Source organism: Artemia sp. Qi Xiang Cuo, chromosome 15 (assembly GCF_049724085.1).
Source record: "Artemia sp. Qi Xiang Cuo chromosome 15, ASM4972408v1, whole genome shotgun sequence".
NCBI lineage: Eukaryota > Metazoa > Arthropoda > Branchiopoda > Anostraca > Artemiidae > Artemia > Artemia sp. Qi Xiang Cuo.
In genome coordinates, this window is record NC_142808.1 from 32,944,078 (window position 1) to 32,963,422 (window position 19,345).

General features: G+C 36.3%; 3 protein-coding genes across 4 annotated transcripts in view; 1 reads left to right on the top strand and 2 right to left on the bottom strand.

The window, feature by feature from the left end:
- The window catches only part of Uch-L5 (ubiquitin carboxy-terminal hydrolase L5), a 33,931-nt gene extending 29,154 nt beyond the window's left edge, over nucleotides 1-4,777 (top strand). For both annotated transcript variants that reach the window (XM_089101911.1, XM_089101912.1), the window contains 2 exons: nucleotides 2,051-2,150; nucleotides 4,480-4,777. In XM_089101911.1, the coding sequence (XP_088958037.1) occupies nucleotides 2,051-2,150; nucleotides 4,480-4,719 (340 nt within the window). In that variant the 3' untranslated portion in view covers nucleotides 4,720-4,777. The remainder of the gene's footprint in view (nucleotides 1-2,050; nucleotides 2,151-4,479) is intronic.
- A 1,898-nt stretch (nucleotides 4,778-6,675) lies between these two features.
- Nucleotides 6,676-7,119, bottom strand: LOC148943580 (uncharacterized). Its single transcript, XM_089101175.1, has one exon. It carries the CDS (start codon nucleotides 7,117-7,119, stop codon nucleotides 6,676-6,678), a length of 444 nt encoding a protein of 147 aa, XP_088957301.1.
- Nucleotides 7,120-8,797: 1,678 nt separating this feature from the next.
- LOC148943581 (uncharacterized) lies at nucleotides 8,798-9,298 on the bottom strand. The gene has a single exon (XM_089101176.1). It carries the CDS (start codon nucleotides 9,296-9,298, stop codon nucleotides 8,798-8,800), a length of 501 nt encoding a protein of 166 aa, XP_088957302.1.
- Between the last annotated feature and the right edge of the window lie 10,047 nt (nucleotides 9,299-19,345).

Here is a 19,345-nt window from a genome sequence, read left to right on the forward strand (position 1 = left end):
TATTGGCGTTAGACGACCTGATGCTGCACGGGACATTCAGTTTTAGTATACGATAAAATATATTGAAAATGTATTCAACTTTCGTCAGCTAAACGAGTCTTTTCTAGCAGTCGTTGAATTTGTTCTTTCAACAGTGGTTTGTTATAGAATTTGGCAACTTTTTGTTTTCGCCTTTTCTTGTACTGCCGTTTTTACGTAAAAATCTACTTATCCTTTCTGTTGTTGTTCTGTTTATTGATAGTGTAATCAACATGGCTTTGACTGAGGGTGAACCCTTAGATGATTTCCCAGGATGAAGGAAAATCAGCCAAAACCAACATCAAGTTGCAAAACAGTCACCGAAAGGTCAGATCGGGATTAAGAAGTGAAAATATTTAGTAAATGTTAAGTATAAATAATAGAACACTTCATACAAGCAAGTTTTCTATTATTTAGTAAAAATACAAGCAGATATAAAAGAAAACATGCATAGTGCCATAAGTAATCACCTTATGCTATCAAGTAGACGTCATCAGAGATCAGTTTTGGCAATTCAAAGATTGACACATTTTTTTTTCAAACTCATATTTATACACCTACTCTCTCAAATTAAAGATATAGACAAAGATTAAAAAGAGTTCCCTCTCAGTCTCGGTAGATTGTAATTGGGTATAATCCCCTTTTCATGTTTTATTTAAAGGGTGGAATACTTCCTGTCACGGGTTATTCTATCAAGTGTTTCAGTTGGTACGTATCTTATTTATTTCTCAAAATATTTAGAAGTCTTTTTTAAGAATGTATTGTATCCCCTCATCCCATTGAAATAAATATTTTGAGAATGGAGCTTGTAATGGTAAAATGATTTTTGCCCAAATTTGAATGCTTAAAAAGAAAATAATCATTTGACGGACAACGGATTATTGATAGCAGTGTAAAACCCAAACATGTTTTTACTTTTTCAAGTTCTCCTCTAAAATATATATCATTGAACATACCTTATTAATTAGAATAACTGAGATAATCCTATTCTATGCTATTATTGGTCAAGGTTTGATAGTTGAATGGTTCTTCCTATTAACTGTAAATTAAATATAGTTTATACTTAATCCTTGCAATTCAACTACCATTGTTAGGTAACTGGCCAAAGAGCATGTCGGATGATAGGCATAAAAAAGAAAAGAAAAACCCTAGCTTATACTCCTTTGTGGGAACCTGAGGAAAATATTTCACCCTCTTCTCCCAAACTCTAATTCAGTCTCCTTACTCCCCCCCCCCCCAAAAAAAAAAAATCCTTGAAGTTTCAACTGGTGCCCCAAGCTATGAGACAAAACAGGACACACCAAACTACATATAAAGTTCGTCACCTTTTAATTAAACTTTTTTACTATGCAATCTCCATAATGATGAATGGACGCTTGCCTTCAGGCTGCAGACATACGTCAATTCCTTTTAGCGCACAAGGCCATATCTGGCTTAACCTTGAGTATTGCTGTTCCGTCATGGATCCTCAAACTTAAAACACTGCTTATTTCTTGGCGGAAATAGAAGATGTTCAAAAGCGTGCTACTAAAATAATGCTGGGACCTCGCCACAGCAACTATGAAAGGATCTTTTAGTTCTTGAACTTACCCACTTTGATCAAAAATATTATCTATGAAAATGAACTTTGGTATATTAGGTAACAAGAAACATATCTATTCTCTCATCTTCCGCAGCAATCAGATGACTTACCAGGCATCAGAACACACTTCAACCCATCAAGTACTTATGAGCAGGTTTGCCAACTCCTTGGGAAATTTGGGGACGACCTAGCTTTTCGTTTTATGATTGCTAGATACATACAGACGTTTCGGGTTAGGTTTTTGTCTCTTCGGAGATTTACTGCTCGTTGTTTAATATCATGTGATTGTTTTCAAATAAGTAATTGGCAGGGAAATACCGACATTACCAATTACATCGGGGAAAAGCATAAGAAAAACAATTTGACCTGATCACTAGCCCTCCAACTGCTATTTCCAATGAATAGCTGCTTCTTTTGCATTAATAGAATGTAAGTTATCTCTTATTCCAGGTATAAAGCTGGTGAAATTGGATTCAATTTAATGGCTATTGTTACGGACAAGATTCTTCATTATCAAAAAGAGATAATAGTAATCAAAAATGAAATTGAGGTAAGAGCTAAGAAAAAAAGACAAAGCCACGCTGCCAGGGTAACAAGTTTTAGGCTCGTAGTTGACCAATCCCACAAATTTCTAGATCCATTTGCCCAAGAAGGTGAACAGGAGGGAGGGGGGTTTTAAAATAAACTATGAATTAATAGCGGTCTTAAATATTTAGAAGAAGCAAATAAACCAGAATTAATTTTCGGCCTGGTTTAAAACTTAATAGTCTGGTTAAGTTTTTGAGCTTTAGAGTTAAGTTGAGTTTTAAGTCCAATTAAGTTTTGCATTCCAATATATTTAGGACTAGCATGCCTGTCGCGCGTTGCTACTATCTCAATGAAAGGAAATTCAAGGACACAAAAATAAAATAAAAAACACATCAAGATTTATTTTAATACTATTTTTTTGTTTATTCTAGTGTTTTCGGACATACAATGTATTTTTTTCATCGAAATTAAACTGTATTAAAACTTTAAATTAATCTGTGAAATTAAAAAGTGAAGAGCAAAAAAAAAATTGATGGAAAATTGTATCAAACGTCCTAAAATTGAAAAGGTAAGTTCTCAATTTCTATTGGTGAAAACAAGTTTAAAAGTATGCAGAACGTCGAACGTTGTTGCTTGAAAAGTATTCGAAACATTAAAAAGTTTTTTTTTTGGGGTGGGTGGTAATTATACCTAAAATATCGGAAAGGGTGGACTCAACAATTTCTTAAAGTTTCTTGGCGGTCGGATGAACAGGTTAGTAATGCATATAGTAGACACATACATACATTCGTTTTCATTTATATATGGAAGATTGTTTTCATAAGCTAGGCCAATCATGAAAATCCTAAATTACCTATATCTAGTTTGTTACTTAAATGTATAATTGCTATCATTTTTTTAATTGTTATTGTGCAAAAACAAGCTATAGGTCTTGACAACAAGGGTTCTTTATTGGACATGATTGTATGGTCTAATTAATCCGCTTGGTGTAAAATACGCTTAATGTCAAAAATTTTGGTATTTGAAGCAATAGTCATCGCCTCACTTAGCCAAAGTTTTATAGGAATAGGACTAATCTGGTCAGATGTCAAATTGATTAAGTTCATAAAAGAAAATTCAAATAGAAGATACTGGTTTTGTGCGAAATCATATGGTGAGAAAACATATACAGTTTTCTTTGTGTTTATTTATTTCAGCAGGTTAGGAGAATATCCTTAAGCATTTTATTGAATTGATTTATTAATCAATTTTTGATCAATTATTTTTTAATACAATTAGCTTTGGATTGCCAAATTTGTAGCTATTAATTTTGAATAAATCATGTTAATTACCCTCCCCCCCGGCGATTAGGCTTCCCCGTAGTTCTTATATGAAGTCTTGATAACATAATATCAGCGTTATTTCAAGCGTTTCCAAGCTCCAAACAAAAAACTGCCATTACTGTTTGCTTCGTCATCCATTGATCTACTAATTATAAGAACCAAATGGGAAGGTTTAAAGTACCAAGAACAGGGAAATTTGAAATTTTCAAAATTTCAAATTTTCAAAATATAGTTTAAAGTACCAAGAACAGTGAAAATGAAATTTTCAAAATACAGTTTAAAATACCAAGAACAGTGAAAATGAAATTTTCACAATTTTAATTTTTCAAGATATAGTTCAAAGTACCAAGAACAGTGACAATGAAATCTGACTGTTGGAATTTGCCAAGTGGTAATTTCCACAATCATATTATATTTAAAAATTTGGAGAAAAATTGGAAATTAAATTTGTAATGAAAAAGATCTTTATATGCTCTTATGCAATTTTTGGCAGTAGTGGGGATCAAATATAGAAACAGAAACATTGTTAGAAGTCCAGCAAAAATTAAACCAAAAGCATTTGGCATTAAACAAGGCACAGTTCTGCTTTGAAGGTGTAGTTGTCTCTGGGAATCAACGGATTGCTAATGTTTGAATTTTAAGAACGAAATGCCTTGTGAAATTTAACTCATTATTTTACCTTTTTACTGTTAACACTGTCGAAAATGTTATACTACCCTAAGGATTTATTGGTGTTTAAATTACAATTTAAAAATCTTAAAAAATAACGGTTTTTAGGTATGAATAGGCATACGGTGGGTCCGAAGGGCGAGATAATATAAAAATTCACCTGCAAAACATACAAAATAATATAATATAATAATAACGAAATAATATAATATAAAAAAACGGGGCGAAAAATTATAAGAAATATAAAAATATAATATAAAAATTAAGCAATGTTAATTCGGTCCCTTAATAGCCCAGTTGAAAGCCGATGCGTTTGTGCATTTGGGATTTTAAATTTTGAAGTGTTCCTTCTGTTTTTAGTCGTCAGGAAAAGCAACAGAAGCTCAACAAGCTCAAATTGCTCATCTTCAAGCTCTCATTGAAGAGGAACAAATGAAACGGAAAAATCAAAAGATTGAAAATATTCGAAGGAAACATAATTATTTGCCTTTCATTGTGGAGCTGTTGAATATGCTGGCGAAGGAAGGTCAATTGGTGCCCTTATATGAAAAGGCCAAACAAAAAGCAAAAGAAAAAGCAAGTCGGAACGCTAAAGTGTGACTCATTATATTTTGAAATGCTCCATTGTGATCTCTTCATTAAAACCTGTATTTTATGCTTTTACGTTTATCGGTAGCTGCTTAGTAACGAGCTCTAGATATTCTGTAAGAAAAGTAGTGACAGAATAAAAAGTATATTTGGTAAACTGAAAAAAAAACGTATCGAGTCCAGAAACTGCCATTGACTATGTAGGTAAAACAAAAGTTAATGCCTGGGCACAAGTGGATTTTATTTTCAATTCATAACTTATTATGTTTTCGTAAAAAAATCGCCATAGCCCCATTTAACTAGTATCATCTCAACTGTGAGATTATCCAATTCAGAAGCATTGATCAATTTGACACCGAAACAGTGGCACTTTGATGGACATCGTCATGTTTCTGTCTCGCAATACTTCTTCCAAGAGATCCATTAGTTTACGAGAAGCCCATAATTTAGAGGATTTGTAAGGCGTTCTTCAACAGCTTCATCGGGGTCTAAAAAGTACATTACATTTGGTCATATGGAGGTGGTTCAAAATCACTTTCAGGGGTTCGGGATGGATGAGCCGATAAGTTGATTTTGTGTTAAGTTTATCCAGCTACTTTGTGGCTGAATAACGACTATTGATGGTTTGTTTGTTCATTTTTTACGTTGTATGAAGCTAAAGCGAAATATGAGTTCAAGTTTCGGATTCGTTTGTGGAACTCTTTAGAGAGTAAGTGGCGTCCTAAAAAAAAGAAATTCATTTGGAAATTTTGGAGGTGGCAATGCAATACGACCGAACAAGCAGGAATCTCCAACTGAATCGCCTTCGTTTGCTACTCTGAGCTTGGGGGAAAATGGAGGGCTCCACAGCGAATAAAAACAACGTTGAAAGGTCCCATTTGCTTTTAATTAGCACTTGCGTGGTTTACGGCGTCTTTGTAGGTTTGTACTGGATTTTGTGCCACAGCTGGTTGGCGTCGACGATTGCGGTAGTGTTGTTCTTCTAGCCTATTATTTCTTTCTTCTTCACTTTCATTTTTGACTCGTTCTTATTTTTACTGTCGCTTGTCTTCTAGCCGCACAATTCTCTGTTCCTCGCTTTCATTTTCGATACGTTTTTATACTCACTTTTGCTTGGCTTCTAAATGTACAATTCTTTGTTCTCCGCTTTCATTTTTGACACGTTCTGATGCTTGCTGTCGCTTTTCTTCTAACCGCACAATTCTTTGTTCTTCATTTTCATTTTTGACACGTTTTGGTCTAACCGCATATTTCCTTGTTCTTCAATTACTTTTTTTATTCGTTCTGACCCTCGTTGCCGGACGTCTTGCAGTTGTATATTTCTTGTTCTTCACTTTTATGGCAGGCTTATATCTATTTAATTCTCTAATTACGCGTTAGCATAATCATCATGTTATTCATTAGTTTTAAGTCATGAGGTATCACTTTTGTTTTTTATTGGTTGCGATTGTCTCTGTTGCATAACTTCTAACCGCTTATTCCTACGTTCTTCACTTTCGTTTTTGACTTGTTGTGATTCTTGCTGTCGCATATCTTTTAACCGCATAATTCTTTGTTCTTCAATTTCGTTTTCGATTCGTTCTGATCTTCGTTGTCATATGTCTTGTAGCCTCCTACATTGTAACCGCATGTCTTGTAACCGTCTATATTTTCTTCTAATATTTCTAACATATAGCAGTTCCCTTTAAAATTAACCCCTAAACGGCTCTTTTTGATGTTTCAGTGCTCCATTAGCAGAGGAAGAAAAAAGAAAAAAAGAGGACACATCAGTGCTACCCATGCAAAAAAGGGGTTTTCCCCGTTGTTCAAGCCAGGGAGCTGTAAGTTTCCTCAACAGGGCATTTGACCATGGCAATTCCAATAGTCTCCTTTTTGGTTCCATCCCAGGCCATTTTTTTAATGACTTACTTTGACTTAAGGCTCCTGCCGCGTTGGGGGCGGTGTAGAGAGCGTCGCAACTCTGCTCCCTCAGGCTGACCGGTCTGCTGCTATTAGTGGGGCCTCGTCGACAGCAATGTTAGCTATCTCAAGGAATTTGTTGAGGTTATCCTTCCACCTTGTCTGAGGTCTGCCCCTTGGGAGAGACAAGCCATGAGCTTTAGCGTCAAAATCGTAGACTATTCGGGCTGGGGTTGTTGTCGGCATACGCAGGAGGTGTCCGAACCATCTGAGAGTACGGTGCGCTATTTGGACGTATAATGGCACTTGGGAGGTGAGTGTGAGCAACCTTGCGTTGCTTACAAAATCGTCCCATCGAAGTCCCTCAATCCGACGGAGCTGTTTTGTCTGGCAGACATCAACCACGCTGAGGATTGTTGATTTGAGAGGCCAGGTTTCTGCCGAACAGAGGAGGGTCAACCTTACAGTTGCATTATAAACTCGCACTTTCGTGCGCCTAGATATATGCGGCATCCTACAGAGGTTGTAGAGCGTTCCGACGATAGTCGAGGCTTTTGAAATTTGGCTGCACACCTTTTCCTCTATAGATCCGTCATTAGACAGCACAGAGCCAATATAAGTGAATTTTTTACAACCTCAACAGAAGCTCCGCAAACACTTATGTTCTCAGGGGGCAAGACTGGGCTTGGGGGCTCAATTGCCATTATCTTCGTTTTAAGCCAGTTTATTTTCAGCCCCACTTTTGCTGCCTATTCCTTTAGGACTTCCAGAGCGTCAGTCAACTGGTCGATCGAGTCAGCAACGAGACCAAGATCGTCTGCGAAGTCAGCGTCCGTCAGAACGCGATCTCCAAACTGCAGACCAAAGGGCAGGCGATTTTTTGTTCGTGTCATGACATGGTCTATCACGCAAATGAACAGTTCCGGGGCGGCGGCACATCCTTGTCGTACACCGGTTTTGATGCCGAAGGTTGTGCTCCTTTTGCCGTTGACTTAGACGCAACCCACGGTCTCTTCGTAAATATTTTCAAACAACTTGCAGTATTTGTCTGGTAGACCAGTTGATCGAAGTATCAGCCAGAGCGAGTTGCGATCCACCGAGTCAAACGCAGCCTTGAAGTCCACAAAGATATATGCGGCATTCTCCAGAGAAAGGTCAATAGGATGCTACCATATGAAAAGCCTGTATGCTGAGAGTTTAGCCAGCTTCATTCATGACACAGTGGCAAAACTTGGTCTCAACTGGAACTAATGTGCTGCTCAGTGCTACGACGGAGCAAGCGTGATGAGCGGGCCCTTGATTCTGATTCTGGCCTGGATTCTGATTAGAGCCAGGATTTACCTGGATACTGAGAATCCTGGGGTGGGCTCCACCCACCTCATGAGGTTGAGGCCACCCTGATCGGAGCGTTTAATTAGGGGAAATCCCGTATCCAGAGGTATGCTTTCCTCCTGAATTCCTTCGTATTCTCAATTAACTGGCGCATGGTAATGATTTGTTCGACAGTGGATCTCCCGGGCATAAACCCCGCCTGCTGGACTCTCTTCTTTCTTCTGAGAATACTCGTGCATCTATCCAACAGGGTCATAGCAACGAGCTTTCCAGGCACAGAAAGTAGCATTATGCCTCTGTAGTTCGAACAGATGCTCTTGCTCCCCTTTCTCTTCCATAAGGGCAGGATTATACCAGCTCGCCAGTCCTTCGGGATCCATTCTGTGCGCCAAACCACAGAAAACAGTATGTGGAGCCAAAGTAGCATCGCCGGTCGGGCATACTTCAGCAGCTCAGCAGATCTTCCACATACGCCTGCCGCTTTGTTGTTCTTCAAATGTTTTACTGCTGTGTAGATTTCTGATGACGTGAAAGGAGTTTCTGTGTCGCTTGTCAGCAGTTCCTGGCGGCTAGGCTGATGAGTTCCTGGTCAGTCTGCGCTACGGCTTCGGCGTTGAGGAGGCCCGAGAAGTGGTCTTTCCATCGACTGACCTGGGCAGCTTCGTCACTGAGCGGCTTGCCATCCGCAGAGACAACAGATGCAACCTAGGGGGCTATGTCGCCTGTTAGATCACGGAGATGCTTATAGAGACTGCCAACGTCACCTTTCTTGGCTGCACCCTCTAGCTCATGTGCCTTCCTTTCCACAAACAGCTTCTTGTCTCGCTGTATCAGTTTGTTGCGGACACCAATAAGGCTTCTACAGGTTGGCATGTAACCGAGTAGCCTTGCGTCTCTGCTCTATGACGTCAAGCGTATCCGACTGAATCCACGCTTTATTAGCACGCTTTTTCCGTCCAACATTTGCTGTCGCTGATTCCAGGACATTCTTTTTGAACGAGAGCCATGCGTTTTTACAACTTTCAAATGGCAGGAGTGCGTTGAAGCGGTTCGACACATCAATGGCATATTTCGACCGTATCTTCTGATCACAGAGGCGAGAGACATCGATCTTGACTGGTCTTGGTTCTGAACGATGGGCTTTGAGTCTTAGTCGCATGTTAGCGATGACGAGGCGATGGTCAGTGTTGCCAGTCTCGGCTGCCCTATACGTCCTGCAGTTACTGATCGAAGACCTCCATCTCTGTGACACGATGATGTAGTCGATCATTTTTTCGGTATGGCCGTTGTTGCAGTACCATGTATATGTGTGAATGTCCTTCCTTGCAAACATGGTATTCGTAATCACAAGGTTGTGCATGCTGCAGAGTTGTAGAAGCCTTAGACCATTGTCATTTAGGGAATCCGGAGTAACTGGTCCAATGACTTGTCACCATAAGTTTGGTTGTCGCTCACAGTTGCATTAAGATCACCCAGGAGAATTACAATATCGTGCGGGGATATCTTAGATAATTCATTCGTCAAGGCAGAGTAGAAAGTGTCCTTTGTTTTGGTGTCAGCTTTGTTTGTCGGGGCATAACAAACAAGTACCGTCATTTTTCCTTGCTTGTTATTGAGTCGAGCATTGGCGATTCTATCCGAGACGGGAGTGAATGACAGTAGACACTTCTTGGATTTGTCATCAAGAACTAGCCCGACTCTGTTTCTTCTGGTGGTTGTCCGGCCAGACCGGAGAAGGTGGTATCCCTCACCTATGGGATCATTTCCATTCCTGACTAGGTGGGTTTCTGTTATTCCAGCAATAGAGATGCGGAGTCGCTTCAGTTCCATCGCCAGAAGCGTCTTAGCTCCGGGCAAATTTAATTTCAATACATTCCAGGTGGCAATTCGGAGGCCACCTTGGTCAAGAAGATTCAAACGCTGGTCATTTCTCAGTCCAGGGGCAAGGAAGGGTCGTGATGGGATAAGAGAAGGTTGGTCATCCGAGGCAGTTGCTAAGCTATTCGTTGCAATGGTTCTCGGGTGGAGGGTTGCAAGCCCAACCGACCCTAGGCCTGGATTCTGATTAGAGCCAGGATTTACCTGGATACTGAGAATCCTGGGGTGGGCTCCACCCACCTCATGAGGTTGAGGCCACCCTGATCGGAGCGTTTAAATAGGGGAAATCCCGTATCCAGAGGTACGTGGTCAGTAGACATGGTCTGCATCATTCCGGACGAGCTCCATTCACCTCTTTCAGTCTTTAATGCTTTCAGTCTATTTTTCTGGATTTCCTGGAATTTGTTTTCAAACTAACATTTTGCTATTAAGACTAATTTAGATAAAAGTTACAATTCGTGAATCAAGAAGAAATGGTAGTTGTTCTACTTGCTAAGTTTTTTTAAAGTGTTTTTAATTCTGGTTACTATGGGCCGTGGTTCGTTCCTTACTAGATTGCAGCTACAGCAACAACCATGATGGTACGTTCTATAATCTTGACAATATATATTTTGACCAACTTAATAATATTTTCTCACATCGCTTATAAATCTGGATAAGGTACTTTTTGCGAAAGGTCAATCATATGTGGCATTGAGCAGATTACGATGCAACAAAAATGAGATAACCAACGAATTTGAAATATATACAACTTTGTTACTACAGAGTGACAGAAACTTTTATATAGGAGAGTCTTATAGCCACTGTGCTGCAGTAACTATTAATAAAGAAGCGTTTTTAGATTTAGCGATATTCTGCGTCTTGACTTTAACCACACAGTCCCAGGAGTAAGCGTTATAAACTATGGATATTACTCATAGTATACTCGTAATGTTTAGAAAGGTGTGAAATAATTACTCTTCGTTAAATATCTGCTTTGTTCGTTTTGATTTGGATGTTTATATTTCAATGTTTAGCTTGTATTTGTAACCAGTAAGCATATAAACTATTATAAAGTAATAAAATTATTCCTAAAAAAGGGAGGAGCAAGGCCACTAGTCCACTAACGTTGGCCCAAAGAACCTGCCCCCGTAGAACCGACTGATGGGGATAATAGTGATTTAGATGAATTTCGCTTACAACTACAGGGAAAAAATACACAGGATCCTATGTAGAACTGTGGTACTTTATTTAGCGATGTTAGTGCCCAAGTTGGTAGAAATAGAGGTATATGGTATCCTAGCCTAGGTAAAATTGGTGTAGGGAAAGAAAAAAATGACTGTAATAGATGGCATCAATTTTGTGTATATTATTATCTGGTTATAAACAATACAGTATTTGGTCATAAAATGGTCCATAAGTCAACATGGTACTCACATGATGGTAAAATGGCCAACCTTATTGATCATATTATTTTGAACAGAGATATGGGAAAATCGATACAAGCTACCTGGGTGTTTGGGATATGTGTCAATGATGTTAAAAGTAAATGCAGCCATCTAGTAGTGTCTAGGATTAATTTAAAGATAATAATTTAGGAATGGTAGCTATCTTCTTGGAAGTTATGACGTTGATAGACTCCAGGATGAGAATTTGAGAGAAACTTTCCAGGAGCAGTTGAATATTAAATTAAAGAGTCTAAAATTGGACAGTTTAGAAAATGGGTTGAATAATTTTAGGAAAATAGTTTGTGAAGTAGCAGATAGTGTCTTAGGGAAAAAAGTTAGAAATATAGGTACGACTTTTAGTGAAAATGCTTTAAGTTTAGTAGAGAAGAGGAGGGGCCCGTAAAAGAAGTGTTTGAGTGATAGATCATATAAAAATAAGAAGAATATGGGGAAAGTATAGAAATAGTTAAACTATGAAATAAGGAGGTCTGAAGTGAAGGCCAGGGATGAAACTGCTGTAGATCTAGAAATGCAACCGGACACCATAATAATAAAATTTTGTATTGGCATGTCAAAAACTGAGAGGGAATAGTCAATCTGAACTTGTCTCAGTGGAACAGGGTGCAATTAGTGATAAGGAAAGAGTTAAAGAGAGATGAGTAAAGCATTTGAGAATGAGCTGAACCGGATAAAATTACACCAGATGATAAAGCAAAGGATGAAAAAGTTCTTGACACATTGAAAATGAAGGAAGATTTATTTTGCGAGGAATAATTAGAGACAGAGCTAAAAGGATTGAAAAGTAATAAGGCCCATATGTTGATAGTGTAGGAAATGGGTTTTTTCCTACTATGGTGGTTGTGATGACTTAGAAATGCTGTTGATAAAATTTTCAGAGAAGAACAGCGTAGAATATGGTATCATAGTGGTTTCTTTAGTTTCTCCTCTACAGTTGGACACATATCTGTCTTTAAAGTATATTATATAAATTTTTTTGATAAATAAAAAAAAAAAACTTTTATTTGATTCTGAATGATTAATGTCCGATAGAAAAGTAAATATTAATATAATATATAAATTAAATTATTGCGTATTTTTGAGTTATCTTAAAAACTAAAATACACTATTTAAATTAATTAATAATTATTTTGAGATCTATCATTAGAGACCGCTCTAAATGTACAACTTACCCGCGGTTGAGAGTTTAGGAACTGATTTAGGTCATTATCTGTTTGCTATTAAATCTTCGAATTGATGTTTATCATTTTTTAGGAGAAGAACAGAGTAGAATGTGTTTTAATATTTGTTGCTTTAGTTTCTCCGCTCAAGTTGTACAAGGATCTTTCTGTATAGTTTATTCTTTAAATTTATGTTATGCCTAAAAAAAACAAAAATTGATTTTTTTTAAGAATGCAGCTTTTCCGATAGAAAAGTAAAGCGGAAACTAAAAGCGAAATAAAATTAATGCGTCTTACTGTTTGCAATACATTTTTTTTATACTTAAAACAAACAAAAATTGATTTTTTTAAGAATACAGCTTTTCCGATAGAAAAGTAAAGCTGAAACTAAAAGCGAAATAAAATTAATGCGTCTTAGTGTTTGCAATAAATTTTTGTTATCCTAAAAAAAAACAAAAATTGATTTTTTTTAAGAATGCAGCATTTCAGGTAAAGCATACACAAATAGATAAATAAAATTATTGCGTCATAGTATTTGCTCTGAAAATCTAAAAGACACATTGAAAATGAAGGAAAATTTATTTTGCGAGCAATAATTAGAGACAGCGCTAAAAGTAATAAGGCCCATATGTTGATAGTGTAGGAAATGAGTTTTTTCCTACTATGGTGGCTGTGAAGACTTAGAAATGCTGTTGATAAAATTTTAAGAGAAGAACAGCGTAGAATATGTTATAATAGTGGTTGCTTTAGTTTGCCCGCTAAAGTTAGACAAAGATCTTTCTGTAAAGTTTATTCTTTAAATTTTTTTTATCCTTAAAACAAACAAAAATTGATTTTTTTAAGAATGAAGCTTTTCCGATAGAAAAGTAAAGCTGAAACTAAAAGCGAAATAAAATTAATGAGTCTTAGTGTTTGCAATGAATTTTTTTTATCCTTAAAACAAACAAAAATTGATTTTTTTAAGAATACAACTTTTCCGATAGAAAAGTAAAGCGGAAACTAAAAACTAAATAAAATTAATGCGTATAAGTATTTGATATGCATATCTACAAGACAAATTGAAAATTAATTAATATTGATTTTTCAATAAATCCATGGAGACAGCTCTATCATTACATCTTACAAGAGGTTGTGAGTGTAAGACCAGAGTTATTTCATAATCTGGTTTATGTTAAGACTTCGACTTGCTGTTGATCAATTTTTAGGAGAAGAAGAGAGTAGAATCTGTTATACTATTGGTTTCTTTAGTTTCTCCGCTAAAGTTGGACAAAGATCTTTCTGTAAAGTTTATTCTTTAATTTTTTTGTTATCCTTAAAACAAACAAAAATTGATTTTTTTAAGAATACAGGTTTTAAGATAGAAAAGTAAAGCGGAAACTAAAATTGAAATAAAATTAATGCGTCTTAGTGTTTGCAATGCATATTTTTTATCCTTAAAACAAACAAAAATTGATTTTTTTAAGAATGCAGCTTTTCCGATAGAAAAGTAAAGCTGAAACTAAAAGCGAAATAAAATTAATGCGTCTTAGTGTTTGCAATTGTAAAAATGTGGGAAAGCCATCATAACCTGAATAAATTGTAAAGATAGCAAAGTATGACTTTTGCGTAATGATAAGAGTAATTAAGTATTATTTTTTTTGTCTAAAGAAACAAACAACATTAGCTAGATTTTGAACAATTGTACCCTTGACTCAACAAGGACCATAAAATGCAAATACAAATAGTAGACTGCCGTTTCAAACTCGAGGGTTCAACGACTAGATAATACGCAATTTGAATCACATGACCAAAAACAGGTTTTTTTAATAGAGAAAGTAGAAACTAACTTTTGAACAAAGAACTATTATTAGGATGACATCAAACTGGTCTCTGACCAATGACAGGAAAGAAGAACAAAATAGATAGAACATAAAATAGAGATTGAGGAACGAAAACAAGGTAGTCCTTTTTTGGAAACCGAACAAAGAGTAAGTGTTTACTTTGTAATAACGATAAGCTACCACTGTCTGGCTGAAATTCTCCTTGGGGATAAAAGTTTGAAGATAAAGGTTAAAATAAGAAGAAAAACCTCTAAAAGGCTTTCTGTCACTTGGAAATAATTTTAATACGTATATAAGAGAAATTGATGATTTGGGACTTCCCCTTTTCAGCCTAGAGTCCCTTGAGACTTAGCTTGAAGCGAAAATTGGAATTATCGGACACGAACATTACTTAAACCCCCCCCCCTTTGTGCAATCTTCAGACGTTTATACGAAGAGGAACACCGTTCCCTTTTTAATCATTCTTTCATTTCGTTAACCCCGTACTGCTTGTTTATACAAAGGTGCCCTTAATGTTTATACAGGTAGGTTTAGGAGAAAGGGGAATAATATTACAAGCTTAAGAATTTCTAAACTTTTATGTCCAGATATTTTCAATTAAGTTTCCCTGCTAAAATTAAAGCTTAATAATTATGAAAGGAATACACAATCTTTTCTAGAAATAATAAAAGAATCTCTTGGTTTGAGTTAATGGAAATTGGAATTAAAAGCAAGTACAGTTATTCTTAGCTTAGCTCAAAAATAGCTTGAACTAAAGGATTTTGATAACCCAGAACTCAAGCCTTGACTAGCTGTTCAAGTGTAACCCCTTTAAGTTGAAACATTCGTTAGCTCAGGATTAACTTAATCTTTTTCTTTTCGGTATACATTTGTGGATTTGAACAAGTAGATCATTTGACCTTAGAAGAGGGTTGGAAATAGTCAACATAGATAGAATTAGAATATTTTCCATTTTATCTTATTTTATAAATAAAATCAGTTGTCACTGAATTCTGAGTACCGATTCTTATCCAATGCCTCAGTTTGTATCACGTTACCAAATTTATTAGCCCTGTTAAGTAGGGGCAACCTTACAACTGGTCGCAGCGGTACTCAAGCTCGGTGCAACTTTCGTTTAAGTGGGGGAGGATTAATTAAATTCATAAAATTTGGTAAAGTTTAGTCCTCTGCTACTCACAAGAAGGTGTGTGTTCAGTTTTCCGAGACAGAAAGGTTTGAAAAAATGTCAATTAAAGGAAATTTTAAACTATGGGGGAGTCCCAGAAAGACTTTTATCTTTTATCTTTATAAGATTCTTTCGTTCTTCTCCTTCTCTTTCTCTTTGCTACAAGTCTTAGTATCTTCGTCTTTAGTTTACCTAAATAGGGTCATAGGTTAATAATCCTCAAGAGTGTCTAATTATAATACTAAACTTGAGAGTAAATTTAAACCAAGGTACTGAGAAAATTCTCATACACTTTATAAGTAGACCCATTTTAGCGACTTAAAAGCACTATAAGGAATCAAAACTTTTCCAACAATAAGAATTGAAAAGAATAGATCCATCATGAGTTTCAATGGAAACAAAATTAAGGAATTAGAAATTGCACTACGAAACGCGCAAGAGGAGAGAATAAGAGTAGAAGAGAACGCACAAGCTAAAATAAACGCTCTAGAAGAGCACTACGTAGACGTTACAGTAAAAAACCGACTTCAAAACCTAATTGTGGTGCAAGCGCCCCCTGTTTCGGCACTAACATATCCAAATAAAATCCATTCATGGATTATCACACTTAAACAAATACAGAGGAGTTTAGGGAAAGATGATATTGCTATGATAAATCAAGCTATCTGTTATACAAGAGGAGAGATACAAAGATTCGCAACAAGTTTAGATATTCCCAAAATAAGGGATTTAGACCAATTAGAAAGACTTCTAAAAGAAGCTTTTTTACATTAAAATCCAGCTGCTTAAAAACTACGAGAGCTGCCCTCTGAAAAAAATGCCGTCAGAACTAGTACACCAATTTCAATTATGGACCAGGAGAAGGGCAATAGATCATAAAAAACCTCCTCCTGGCGTAAGAGAAAACGACATTACGCTGAGTGATTTTAAGGATGACATCCTCTCTTCCAATGGGAGGGGTATTAGAACAATCTAAGGCCTCAGAGAACCAAGATGAATTATTAACACTTGCAAAAAGATTCAAAGCAATAGATTTAATATATAGAGAGCCCCCAGATATGTCCCTGGGAGCAGCAGTAGTAGACTCAAGAGACAGAAATTCAGCTAAAGAACCGGGAGTTAATCACAGAGTAGAATATAAAAACAAGGGCAATTATAATGGGAAATGCTTTAATTGTGGGAGACTAGGACGCATGAAAGTGAATTGCAATGTCCCAAAGTGAACGAATTGGGGAATACCCAGATATTATCGTAAGGATTGTTCGAAAAGTCTAGCATGTATAAGGTGTCAAGAATTCGGGCATAGTGCAGACAAATGTATGGCACTAAATCCTATTGAGAAAAAAAAACTAATCAGGCAGGACTTAGAGGAGGTATGTCCCAAGCCTGAAAATAAAATCACAAACCCTCCTTCTAACCAAAATGAAGATATTTGTTTTAGTGCGTTGCAGGAAAATAAAACTGAACCAAGTTCTTTCCCATTTATGTGGACTGCTAAAATAGCAGACCAAAATTTTGTAAAACGTTTTGTAGATAGCGGGTGTCAAAGAAGTTTGTTAAAGGAAGATATACTTCAAAAATTTCCAGTAGAGGTTCGTAGACGCCTCAAACCATCCTCCCGAAACGTGAAATCTTTAAGTGGAGAGACTTTACCACTAATAGTAGAGATAAATGTACCACTCTGCATTACAAATGAGGCAAAACGGAATGAAAGATTATTTTGGAAATTTTTAGTCGTTCCAGACTTGAAATTTGACGTAATTATAGGATATGATATCTTTAACAAACTAGATTGTACGTTGAATTTAAAATATAATAAAATCTCTTTAGGATATACAGGTACGGAGGAAATAAACTCCCTTGCGTTTTTCACGGAAAAAATTTCGGAAAGGAGATTAACATATGTAGCAAAACAGGTCTGTATTCAGGCCAATTGTTTCAAAATCATTAAGGCCAAATTGTCAAATCACTCAGTACCCTTTGTAGCTCACGGCGACACTATAATGTTTACCCCGAATATTCAGACACAATTACACTTATCTCCGTCGCTATGTGAAACTTATAACAATGCAATAAAAATAGTTTATTTTAATACGAGCGATGAACCTCTAAACTTACCACGAGGTAAAACCGTTGGTTCATATAAGATTATAAACAATGAATATTTAACGAATGTAACTCTCTTAGCAGCAGGAGTAACAGAAAATAGATAGGAATCCCTCTCTATAGAGAAGGATGAAATAGGATGGGAAGACGGCGAATTTTTAAATAGAATTAAAACGGGTCCGCTAAGTTCTGAAAGAAAACAAATAGTAGAGACAGTCTTATTAAAATTGAAACGAGCCTTTGCAACTGGACCTTATGATGTAGGGCAAAATGACCTTCCAGGATATAAGGTAAAAATAGACCCGGATATACCTATTAAGTGTGTCAAACAATTCCCTTTGCCATTTTTAATGACAGAATGCTTACAAAAACACATAAACGAAATGGTGAGAGTAGGAATAATTGAAATAAGACGTTCTGAATATACAGCTCCAATATTTTGTATAGGAAAACCAGGAAAGGATGGGAAAATTCCACCAAAAAACTTGTGGGATGAAAGTAATAGTCGGTTCCTCATAGATTTAAGATCAATAAATAAGGCGATAAAAGACTCACAGTGGGGTATTCGAAGAATTTCAGAGGTCATCTCTGATCTATCTAATAAAACCAAATTCATTTCAACTATTGATATTAGAAATGGATTTAGTCACTGTAACTTAGCTGAAGAAAGCCAAAAATATTTTAGTTTCTCAAATAAGGGGATTTCTTATGTATTTAAACGCGTGCCACAAGGATCAGTTTACTCACCCCTCTCTTTTGTTGAACTTTTAAATCAGGTTTATGGACCAGAATTTTCTTCATTTTTATCAATTTACGTAGATGACTTGACAATACATACGTCAAGGAACTTTGAAGAACATTTGAAACATATTGAACTAACTTTAAAACAGGCTATAAAATTTAATCTAAGGCTTAATATTGATAAATCTCAATTTTTTTCGGAAGAATGTGACTTGTTAGGGTTTCGGGTCTCCACAAAAGGAGTTAAACCACAAGCACAAAAATTAGAAGCTATAAAGAAATTAGAACCACCAAGTGACGTCAAAGGAATTAGGTCATTTCTGGGCTTAACAGGTTATTACAGGGGATTCTATCATAATTACGCAAAATTAGCCGAACCTTTAATTCGACTAACTAGAAAAAACGTTCCTTTTATTTTTGGCCCAGAACAAAGCGTAGCCTTTGAAAAATTAAAAACAGAATTATTAAATCCAAATAGTATTTTTTTTAGAATTTCCTGATAAAGACAAAGAATTTTACCTTATCTTAAAAGATCAAAGGATCTTCACTCAAAATTATATAGAATTTCGGTTCTATTAGACAACGATTTGTATACATATCACCACATTAGTACCAGTAGGAACCCTGCAGACTATTTGAGTCGCCCTAGTTCACAATTTGTTAAGGAAAATAGATCAATTAATCTTGATGAGTTAGAAGTAGAATATTTAGCCCTATTAGGTGACGAGGAGCCGATTGATTTTTTTGGGATTGGTAAAGAAGAGATGAGGAGATTTCAATTAGAAGACCCTGGAATTAAGGTGGCAATTGATGAAATAATAAGATTATAAAATACACTCTTAGGCTTAAAATCCCCCCAGGATACAGATAAAATAATGAAAAGTCTAAAGAGGGTAGAAATGAATAGTCGAGCCAGACTGGTTTGACCAGGCCCTGTGAGGGATGTGAGTTAAATGCAGGTAGCTCAAACATTCCCGGAGCTATCATACCATCGAAATGGGATGAATTCAGTAGTAATTCTGAACAGGAGTTTCCTTCTATAAGAGGGAACAAACCTGGGTACAGGAGTAGATGCCTAACCTCTGGGGCTAT

Coding starts and splice junctions, on each gene's coding strand:
- LOC148943580 (XM_089101175.1), bottom strand. CDS start 7,119: ATGCCGCATATATCTAGGCGCACGAAAGTGCGAGTTTATAATGCAACT.
- LOC148943581 (XM_089101176.1), bottom strand. CDS start 9,298: ATGCACAACCTTGTGATTACGAATACCATGTTTGCAAGGAAGGACATT.